Source organism: Myodes glareolus, chromosome X, assembly GCF_982192425.1.
Source record: "Myodes glareolus chromosome X, mMyoGla1.1, whole genome shotgun sequence".
In the NCBI taxonomy this organism is placed as follows: Eukaryota; Metazoa; Chordata; class Mammalia; order Rodentia; family Cricetidae; genus Myodes; species Myodes glareolus.
Window position 1 is genome coordinate 5,805,297 of NC_142053.1, and position 11,688 is coordinate 5,816,984.

The following is an 11,688-nucleotide window of genomic DNA, read 5'->3' on the forward strand; positions in this document are numbered from 1 at the left end:
GGCATACTGAAAAATAGAGATGAGAGGAACTGGTCAATCAAGTGGGCCCCACAGTAGCCAAAATGTTCCTAGAGTAGAAATAGGAGAGAAATGTCAGTGCTAGGGAGTGGGAGCCTTTACACAGAAATGGCTCACCAATGAAAGTGCTTGCTGTCAAGGCATGCAGTCCTGCGGTCTCATTCTGCCTTAGTCAACTGTTCTGTTGCTGTGAAAAGACACCATGACCAAGGCAGCTCTTGGAAAGGAAGGTATTCCATTAGGGACTCACAGTTCAGAGATTAGTCCATTAGCATCATGGTGAGGGTATGGTGACATGTAGGCAGGTGTGGTGCTCGAGGAGTCTAGAGCTGTCCGTGCAGATCCACAAAGGTGTTGGGGAGACAAACAGCCAGATGGACTGGACCTTGCCAAAAGCAAAACACACACACACACACACACACACACACACACACCAAAAACAAAATAACAAAACCCTCAGATCCCACCCTTACCCAATAACACACTTCCTCCAACAAGGCCATACCTCCCAAAGCTTGTAATCCTCTGAAACAATGCTACTCCCTGATGACTAAGCATTCAAATATATGAGTCTATGGGGACTTATTTTTCAAACCACCACAGATGGCATCTCAGTGCAAGGAGGTAGAAAGAGGCAGCTCCTGAGGACGTAGCTGACCAGTCAGTCTAGGCAATAGGTTAAGTTACAGGCTTTATAAAAGACCCTGTCCCAAAAAAATAAAGTAGAACCCTGACATGGTGGCACACACCTTTAAGTTAGAGGGCCGATAGATCTCTGAGACAAGTCTGTTCTACATAGTGAGTTCCAGGGCAACACAGTGAGAACCTGTCTCCAAATAAGTAAGCAAATGAATTGGATGGAGAAGTTAAGTAATTGAGGAAGATACTCAACATTAACCTCTGGCCTCCATGTGTACCTATGTGAGTGAATCTTCATGCACACACACACACACACACACACACACACACAGAGAGAGAGAGAGAGAGAGAGAGAGAGAGAGTAAGTAATTTCTTATAAATATGCATTGAAGTGCTCTCATCATCCTAGTGAACTCTGCACCAGGAAAGCTGACTGACACCTGTACCATGCATACTCCTAGCTTAAAATGGTTTGTTTTTCCACTTATCTTCCACTGTGTTACCTGTATTGGTGCAACAAAATTACAAACAGTATTTTTAGCAGCTGTTATGATTAAAAACTGGATTTGGAAGATGTGGGTGAAGAGCTGGTAGAGCGTTCTCTAGAGTAAAAGTATGTTTATAGACAAGGACGAAGTCTGTCACCAGATAAAAGCAGCCTGGGGACCTTTCGGTGCAAAGAGTCATCCATCCATCTTCAAGGGACTAGAGCTGTGGAATTGGTTTTTGGAGGGTGAGTGAAAACCTGGACTGGACTTAGGAAGTCATAATGTCAATAAAGAGGGAGTAAGGTTGCTTGGGAGAATGAGCAGAATGTGATGACTGAATATGAGAATGTGGAGACCGCAATAGGCTGCCGTGTTGTCTTACAGTGGTAGGAAGAGGAGGGACAGGGTTCAGGAGATGGAGAGCTAAGTTGGGGATCAGTTTAATGACAGGTGCTTTTAAGAGAGCCATATGACACCTGCACACTGGACCTGTCATGCAGCAGTAAGGCTATCTTGCAGGCAGATTTCAGAACCAATCACTAGGCAATAGGATAAACTGCAGTGTTGCCTAAACTTTGCCACCCCAGGTGGGGTAAATGAGTGTTTGTGTGATTCACTAGTAGGGATCCTGTTTGGGGTGCTAGAAGTGTAACTATTTGGACTGGAAAGGGAACCCAAGGAGAGATTTCTGAATACTCATGGGATATCAAGACTGTACAGTAGGATTCTTGAAACTCAGACAGTAGTTAAAAGGAAGATGGATTGGTCAACCATGAAACATTCTCCAAATAGCCCAGTAAGATATGGTACAAATATTCCACCTATTGGTACTGAGGGCCTTTGTGAAGACAGTTTTCTTGTGGGATGAAAGTTGTCAGTCAGTTGCTTGGAATGGAGGGCGACACAATAGGGCCTCATGTACCCATTTCTATCTCAAAAAGCTGGACTGCAGCAGAAAAGGGGATTAGGCTGGGAGTACTGAATCACTGGAGAGGTAAACTTTATATTTGGACATTTGGGGTTTAATTGGGATTGGCAGTATCTTAGGGCTTCTGCTGTGAAGAGACATCATAACCATAGCAACTCTTATAAGGAAAACATTTAATTGGGGTGGCTCCCTTACAGTTTTGGGGTTCAATCCATTATCATCATGGCAGCATGCAAGCAGGCATGGTTCTGGAGAAATAGCTGAAGTCCTACATCTTGCAAGCAACAAGAAGTCAAATGTAATACTGGGTGGTATCCTGAGCATTGACACACTTCCTCCAGCAAGATCATATCCACTCCAACAAAGCCACACCTCCCAGTAGTGCCACTCAGATTATGGGACTAGTCACATTCAGGCCACTACAGACAACTAGTTTTTTACTGGGAAAGGTCAGTAGCATAGTCAGAATTAGATGCAACACTGAATCTGTGAGTGTTAGCTTGAGGTGAGAAGGTCCTCAAAGAGTTGAGAGAGAAGGCATGGGATTTGGGGCAGAGTCCTGGGTAGAAGTAAAAAGAAGTCTGAGGGTAGCTATAAGTATAGATGATTATCAGTAGGTATGGAAAGGAAGCTTGGAGTAAATCTACTGCAGATTGCCTATTTTTCTTTCTTTTTTTTCTAGAAATGTCATGATCTGGTCAACAGCACTCAGATCTTGAACAACAAAACGGCCAAGGCACCAGCTGACCTGAAGGATTAGACAAAAGACCTGTGCACAATTCCCCTAAGCATGATACTTCTGTGCTTTTCTGTTGGCAGATAATCAGAAGCAGCACAGTAGTATTAAAATTTTACAATATTATAATTTGCATTGCCTGCTAGCATGTTAAACATATAACCACTATGTTAAATGCAACTTGTTTAACTGGTTCTTTTGTTTGTTTGTTTTTTAGCTAGAAATCCTGTGCTCAGTCAACATTCTCCAGTTTATATTCATTGCCTTAAGACTGGACAAGATCATCCACTGGCCCTGGCTTGTATGTAGCTTTTTAAGTCCTTAAACAAGCATTTTATTTTAAGAGTAATTCATATTTATTGCAGGAGATGTGTAAAAAACAAGCAAGCTTGTGAGCAGCAGACTAATGATCACATATAACAGCAGTGCTGGGGGCTAACATAGAGGATTTTATTACCTTGTAGCTCTTGAGGTTACTCTGTATGTAAGATTTTGTATCCTGCTCTTTTGTTTTAATGTAGTATAAGCATTTGCTCAGATCAAGAAATTGTCATTGTAAACATGACATTTAAGGCTTCATTGATTTATTAGTTGCATTTATGAAACATCTCATTTCTAGATGTTTCAGTTGCTGCTAGTACTTGTGATTTCAAAATGGTCCCATATGTATATATATTGTTAAGTTTTCTGAATTTTTTAACTGACACCCTAGTTATATTTATGGGGAAGAGTCGGACCCTTTATTGTATATTTATAATATGTAATAATTAAATCATTTTAATTACCATATCTATTACCTCAGACATTTATCATTTATTTGTGCAAGGAGTGTTCAAAATGTTTTCTCTTTTATGTGTTTTGAACTATTTAATTATTATCAATCATAATTATCCTGCTGTTCTATAAACATTACAAGAATTTTTTTATCTCAAATCTCTGGTGTATTTTTGGGTATAAAAATCCTTGTTTAATATTTTATTGTGTTTTTAGAAAGTATTGTAGAAAAGAATTACTGAGTTATAAGACAAATTTTTAAGAAATTTTTGAAGATTTTTTTAGAGATTTTATTACTTTTATGTATATGAGTATTGTATGTATGTCAGTAAGCCATATACCTTTAGTGGCTGAGGAAGTTAGAAGAGAGGGCATATTATTCTCTGGGGTTGGAGCTAGAGAATACAGTATTGTTTCAACTAGTAATAATTTCGAAAAGAAGATTGGGCTGTGGTTGTAGCTGTTTGTAGTGTTTGCCTAACATGCACAAGGCCCTGGATTCAATTCCAATTACTGAATAAGCCAGGCCAGGTGGCACATGTTTGTAATATTAACACTTGTGAGTTATAGTCAGGAGGATAAAAAATTCAAGGTTAGCCTTGGCTACATGCAAGTTCTGGGCCAGCCTATACTACATGAGACTGTATCTCAAGGTGTGTAGTATGAATGGCGGACTACTTCCCGTCGCCCACCCGGCTAGCTTTACCCAAAATGATTACATGGAAACTGTATTCTTTTAAACACTGCCTGGCCCATTATCTGTAGCCTCTTATTGACTAACTCTTACATCTTGCTTTAACCCATATTTAGTAATCTGTGTAGCACCACGAGGTGGTGGCTTACCGGAAAAGATTCAGCGTGTCTGACCTGGCGGCTGACTGCATGGCGTCTGCCTCATTGCCTTCTTCCTAGCATTCTGTTCTGTCTACTCCACCCACCTATGTTTTGACCTATCAGGCCAAGCAGTTTCTTTATTAATTAACCAATGAAAGCAACAGAAATACATAAGACCCACCTACATCAAAGGTGTTATACCCGTGTTTTAAATTTTGAATGGATTGTGTTTTCTTTGGTGCTTAATATATATTTGGGGTGTGTGTGTGTGTGTGTGTGTGTGTGTGTGTGTGTGTGGCCAGCCAACTGGCCAGCCATTCACTTGTGTATGTTAAGAAAAAAGGAATCTTGAGTGCTTTCCACAATTAGGTAACAGGAACCTGATTCTTAACACTGTACCAATCCAAATGGATGAAGCAGTCTTACTGCATGTATCTTATAATTGGTAAGAAAGCAAAAGAAGATATTAAAACCACTATCCTTCTATTCATGAAAGAAGTACCAATAAATTAACACCGTCACAGATGTGCTTTAGAAGAGCTATTGGAAGCGATACACAGACAGACTTTCTAGCAAAACCTGTCATCAAGAACTCCAAGCTACTCAAGAGGTCTAAAAGTCATGAAACAACTCAAATCACAGGTCTAAGCTGAAATGTCAGTTATAGCACTGTTAGAAGAAAGGTGGGGAAATTTTTGAAGCCTGCAATTAAGTGAAGCATTCTTTATAAATGGCACCAATAATATGCTCTATAAGACAAAATTATAAATTTAGACTTCTTAAAATAAAGGAAAAGATAGATCACTGGCTGAGGAAAAGGTTTTGCAAGAACATGTCAAAACTTTGACCTCTGGCTAATATATACAAAGGACTCAATTAAAAAATAAGGACTTACTCATGTGTACACCCATATACACTGGTGATTGAGGAAGTGAGTGGATGTGAGAATAAAGTGAAGACGTGAGTACACGAGATTGCGTGAGAGAATGAAAATGAGAGTGAGTGTGAGAGTGGGGGTGAGAAAGTGTGAGTAAAATTTGACAGAATACAAATGTGTGAGAGTTAGCTGTCCTGGAACTTACCATGTAAACCACAGTGACCTCCAACTCAGAGATCCGCCTGCCTCTGCCTCCCGAGTGCTGGGATTAAAGGCATGCACCACCACCCAGCTGAGGAAGAATTCTTATGTTGAGTAGCTAGACAGAGGGAGAGACTGAGTGAGCATGAGGGGTTATTTGAGTAAAAGACTATATGAATGAGCGATGGGAGGAGGTGGGGATGTAAAAGAGGAAGTCTGAAGAAGTGAGTGAGAGTGACTGAAAGCAAGGGAGTGTGAATGAGTGTGTGAGAGGAAGTAGTGAGGAAGAGACAGAGGGGTTCTGATGCTGAAGGCAGAAATGATTCTAGTGGAATAGAATGGATGTGAGTGACAGTGGGGGAGAGAATTATATGAATAGCCAAGAATGAGAGAAAATGAGTGGACTGGCAGAGGGTGTGTAGGGTCAGTGAGGAAATATGAGGGAGCATGGCAGAGTAAATGATTGCAGGCCTGAGGGAATGACTGGTGTGCATGATGGTTAAATATGGGATTGGGAGCATGTGTGTAATAGTGAGCATGTTAGTGATGAGTTAGAGAGCAAGAGACCGGGGATGTGGTAATAAGTGACTGAGAGTAAAGAAGTGGGAGTGCCCGCAAGTGAAGGATTATGGGAGTGAATGAGAGAAGGAAGGGAGTGTGGGAATGACTGGGAGTGAGAAAGTATGGGAGTGAGTGAATGACGAAATGAGTGGCTTGAAAGACAGGGAATGTGGTAAGAAAACTTTAAAATATGCTGAGGTGGAGGTCCAACTGGAAGGTTATTACCTGAAGGGAAGAGGGCCTAATGACAGCATTCCTGGACAGAAATCCCGTGGCAAATGTGATATTTCCCATACCATCTCCGTAGAAGTCCTAGGCAGGAGGACTGTCTGTAGTCATGCTTCCCCTTGACTACCTGAACAGACCCAACCAAGTGATAATGGTAGCCACCAGAGGCTACAGAGGAGCTCTGAAGACACTGTGTTTCTACTCCTCTGCAGGTCGTGTGTGTCCCTCTGTGGATCCTTATGTCCTTCTTGTGCCTGGTGGTCCTCTATTACATCGTTTGGTCTGTGCTGTTCCTGCGCTCTATGGATGTGATTGCAGAACAACGCAGGACACATATAACCATGGCATTGAGCTGGATGACCATTGTGGTGCCTCTTCTTACTTTTGAGGTAACCTTTCTACAGGAAACTTCTTGTGCCCCCACACCCCACCCTTATCTGGGGCCCATCTGCCATAACTAGGTAGGTGTACTGCTGTCTGTATGGGAGACAGGAAGTTCAGAGTGAATTTAGGACAATGAGATGTGCTTGCAGAACTCACAGAGAGCAATACGACTCTAGCTGTAAGGCATCTGCCCATGTCCACCTTCTACTTTCTGCAAGTGAGTGTTGGATATCCTGGTTTTGTATTGAGTTTGGTAGGGAATCCTAGACTAGATACTATTGACTCCTTTGAATAAGCCCTGGGAGGAGATTCTCATAAAACTTCTGGCAGTGGGAATCTTTCAGCTGGGTGGACTTTAACCCTGGGAAAGGATGCAAAATAGCCCATGATCTTTTTCCCTGGATAAATGTTTTTGTGCTATTGCCTATAGTGGCCTTCTTTCTTCCCAGACATGACATAGGTGACATGGGGAAGGATTATAACGGGGACAGCTGCAGACTTGGTCTGTTTACTGGTGACACATCAATACCACTTTGTCTTTCTGTAGATCCTGCTGGTTCACAAACTGGATGGCCACAATGCTTTCTCCTGTATTCCCATATTTGTTCCCCTGTGGCTGTCATTGATCACACTGATGGCAACAACATTTGGACAGAAAGGAGGAAATCACTGTATGTCCATAGACTAAGAAATTCTCTCTCTCTCTCTCTCTCTCTCTCTCTCTCTCTCTCTCTCTCTCTGTGTGTGTGTGTGTGTGTGTGTGTGTGTGTGTGTGTGTGTGTGCGCGCGCGCATGCGTGTGCACGTGTGTGGGTGTGTGTCTTCGGTCTGTGCATGCACTGTGCTTTGTGACACGATGAATCTCAGGACCCCAGTTTAGAAGTTGTTCTGGGTACTTTAAAGATGAGGAAGGGGAGTGGTGCTCCTCAGAAAGGACATACTATCACATTTGCTTTGGGATGCTAGTCTCTATTATACTTCATTCCCAGTGCACACTACAGGGACAAGTGGAGGTAGGACCAGACATGGCAGGTGTCTCTTTGAGTTCCCATTCTATGCTCCTTAAAAATGAACTCTAGATTCTTTCTGGGTCCATGAAAAATCCACATCTTCCAGCAAAATGCCAAGAGTCATTCCAGGTCCCTTTCTACCCATCTCCCCTCAATAGAATAGAATATTTTCTGTTTCATGGAACTAGGCTACTCTGTCTTAACCAATATACTATGACATGCACTTTGGAGATGGTCTTTGGTTGGTGTACAAAAGAGTTCCACAATATTCCAGAATGGAGTAGAAGAAAGGTTTATTTATTTGGGGTTAAACTCACAGTAAGGATAGCAATTCACAGTCCTCTGCAAGTGCTGGGGACTGGAACCAAATCCAGTCACGTAAAACTGCACTATTTAGCCTACCTCACCATTTTCAACCATGAGCTCTGATTGGAGGCTGGAAAATTACCTCCCAACAGGGACCTGGGGATGCTTCCACTACTGGCCTGGGGTCCCACTCCGAGAACTTTGGAGGTGGAGATCTAAATCCCTCTGCATACTGGGCAATTAGATCCTGGCCAACCTTCACTTGTGAGGAAACTGAATGCAGTGGTATATAGTGCCATTAAAACTCATTGTTCAGGAAAGAAATGTGACATGAAACCCTAGTGTTTGAAAGAAAAAATTCTTATTTTTCAGGGTGGTTTGGTATTCGCAAAGATTTCTGCCAGTTTCTGCTTGAAATATTCCCATTTTTGAGAGAGTATGGAAACATTTCATATGATCTCCACCATGAAGATAATGAGGAAACAGAAGAAACTCCCATTCCAGAACCTCCTAAAATCGCACCTATGTTTCGCAAGAAGGCCAGGGTGGTCATCACCCAGAGCCCTGGCAAATATGTCCTCCCTCCACCCAAATTAAATATCGAAATGCCAGACTAAAGTGCACCACCGGGGCTGAAGTGTGAGTGCACTGGAACGCACACTCCCACTTCCCTTGCCCCCGACCCAGGCCTCGAACTGCGGACCTCCATCTGAAGCCTTGTTTGCATCCAGTGCCAACCAGCCACCCATAACAGAACATAGGTGGCAGGAACTAAGGGTGTCTACCAGTACAGATGCCCGTGACACATCAGAAAAGAACTCACTTCTTTCTGTATGGGTACCTGAAGTGTGTTCTCATTCCTGTGGTACCCACCAAGGGATAACTGCTGCCAGGACCTGCAGAAGAACATCTGTAGTCTTGGCAGATTTTCTAGTGCTAAATTCCTTTCAAAGTATTGGAAGATGTGGTTCTCTTGGGACCACTTCCATCTGTGGCTCAACTGTGCTGCTATAGGTAGCCAGTGGGAACTGTAACTAGGTCTGTGCACACCTGTTGTGTTCAGATACAGTCCAACCTTGCTTTCCCTGTCCCTGCTGTACAGAAATTTCGCTTTAGGCAAGATGACAGCAGGTTTGCAGGGCTTCATTAGTGAGCCCTTCCCAATGGCATGATTTCATGCCTGTATAGTATTTATATAGCTATTTTAGCATTGTAATATACGGTATCAAATCCTAGTTCTGTACAGCATATTCTCTGTTAAAGTATTTTTTTACAAGCTTGTGCTGGAGATGGATGGGTTAAGCCATGGTAGAAGCAGATGGCTCAAATATTTTGACCCACACAGATCCCCCACCTTCACTTACCATGACCACCAATACCCTGGAGTCCATCTTTTACATAATAGCTGTTCCTGCTAGCACAGTTTCTATAAGTGAGAAGAGGTCTGTGCTTTTCCAACATGGGGGTGGGAGAATCAGCTTAAAATCCCAAGAAGTGCCCACTTGAGACCAGGGCACTGGAGAAGGTTGCCAAGGTAGGGCAGAACAGCCAGGGACCTCTGTCCAAATACAGAGAGGTCTGCCCACCTGCGAGAAAACTTCTACATGCTGGTACATAGATGCCCATCACCTGTCAGTTTCTCCAGGTTCTGCTGGTATAGTCAGCCCACCATACAAGAACAATAACCTTTAGTCTAAATCAAATGATTCATTTCCCAATGGAAGTAAAGGGAGCATTGATCTTTCTGATAAGGAGGTGCAATGGATTTTGATGGTCACCTGATAAGTGACTTCAGTCACACAATTGAAATCTCCTATGACCCTGATCCTACCACTGGCACAGGCCTCTAGCAAGCCTGTTCTGTTTCAGAAGAAACAGGGAACAGAGTATAGCATTTTTTGCTTGGTCTGTTAAAAATGTGGCTAAATCCACTATTTTTGCTCCTGTAGTTGTTCAATAAAGTGGTTCATTTTACACATGTACTGTGTGTATTTCACTTTGTAGAGAAACTGGAGTTATTCTTGCCTTGTACCGAGAACATCATCTGGCTGCCACTGACAAATAAAGCGGGCAGGTAGGGTGAGCATCCTTTACTGGGTCTCTTCAAGCAACAGTAGAGGGTATACAAAGGGAAAAACCACCTGTCATCCATTCATAGTGGCTTTATGAAATTTCACTGCCATTGTGAAAGCTTTGGAGGCCTTCTAGACTGTTCCTAGGGTTTTAGAACACACCAGCAATTGCAATGCGCAGTTCTGTCTTGCTCTCTTAGCTGTCTCTGCAATTCAAAAGGAATTTTACTGGGTGGTCTTTCAGGTCATGGTTGACAGGAACTGACAGGAAAATCAAACAGTTGCTGTTGGTGAGAAATACCCTGCATGTAACCAGAGATCGGGCATGAATTCTTTCTTGAGCTCTGTGGATTTCAGAAAATGCCTTGTTCAGTCAAAGCAGTAGCTGAGACTCATCTGCCAGGTGCTTTGCTCCTGTTTTATGAACCATCAATTCTCTTCTCCATGTGAGGAAATTAAGAGGTTTCTGCTTCTGGGACTCTAGGGTCACTATGTCAACATTGTGAAGATTTTGTTTATTCTTGAAAATGTCTGAAGAGAGGTAGTTCTATGTGGAAGGACAATGGACTATCAAAGCTGCTTTCACTTGTCATCTCTGCTCACCTCTCTGTACCACACCCCAAATGAATAATCAATTGCATAGATCAAATGTGGGTACAAAACCCAATCCACATCTTTATTGATATGTTTCCTGGTCAAGTGAATTGAAGTTAGCTGTGAAGGCTAACTGCCAGGTTTCCCATCCTTTGTATAACTGCAAAGACCCAGTAGTAGTCTATGTTTAGGAGGGGCACATATGTAGGCTAAAGGGATTCAAGAAGCAGGCCACCTTTTCCTTTTCTACGAACTGTGACACTAATAGATAACTGGTGCTCATGTCTACATAGCCATCTGCCATTTCTCTCCTGGTCAATAGCATGATGAGCTTTGTCAGGAGGGTCTAAGATTTCATGCTACCCCCTATTTGTGTGATGCTCAATACACATAACTAGCTGCATCATTGTTCACCATGCTTGAATTAACAATGTGTGACAAGCATCAGTGTGCAAGGAAGGACATGTGGTCTGTGAGTTCTGACCAGGAGCCTTGTATTGCTTAACCATTACATTCCTGTGATACTACCAGACTTGAAGAGTGTTAAGGCAAGGAGGCATTCCATGGATTGTGCTTAAAGTTTGGTGTATCACATTAAACAGCAAAGGACACTGATGTTGTCTTTTTCATGATAACTGTGGAACAAATGGTCACATGATAACACATCTCTTGTCTAGCCAGGACATTTATGAAGTGACTGACTGGATGTGTTGTGATGCCCCTCTCTCAGGAAACCTGCAGTCACTTTATGATGCCTTTGGCAATATCCTGATCAAGGGTGCACTATCCACATTGCACTCTCTTGTCTACTTCACCCAAAGGCAGGCCATCACTAAGTATGGCTAGACATGAGGAAGATGATCTAAGAAGCTGGGGACTAGTTTCAGGTTTGGAAAGGTACTGTTTCCTCCATATACAAGGAACCCCAGGATAAACATAAATGTACTGCTCCAGAGAAGAAAGGCCTCTCCAGCTAGGCCTTCACTCAGGATATTACCATTTCCACTCACTGAGCCAGACCCTGATAGCTCTGCAGATT

The 11,688-nt window shown here is 42.6% G+C and overlaps 1 protein-coding gene across 1 annotated transcript in view; it reads left to right on the forward strand.

The window, feature by feature from the left end:
• Positions 1–9,961, forward strand: part of Tmem185a (transmembrane protein 185A) — a 31,176-nt gene extending 21,215 nt beyond the window's left edge. Inside the window, exons 4-7 of the mRNA XM_048457578.2 lie at positions 3,027–3,110; positions 6,497–6,673; positions 7,216–7,339; positions 8,356–9,961. Coding sequence (XP_048313535.1) covers positions 3,027–3,110; positions 6,497–6,673; positions 7,216–7,339; positions 8,356–8,600 — 630 coding nt within the window. The 3' untranslated portion in view covers positions 8,601–9,961. The remainder of the gene's footprint in view (positions 1–3,026; positions 3,111–6,496; positions 6,674–7,215; positions 7,340–8,355) is intronic.
• Positions 9,962–11,688: the final 1,727 nt, after the last annotated feature.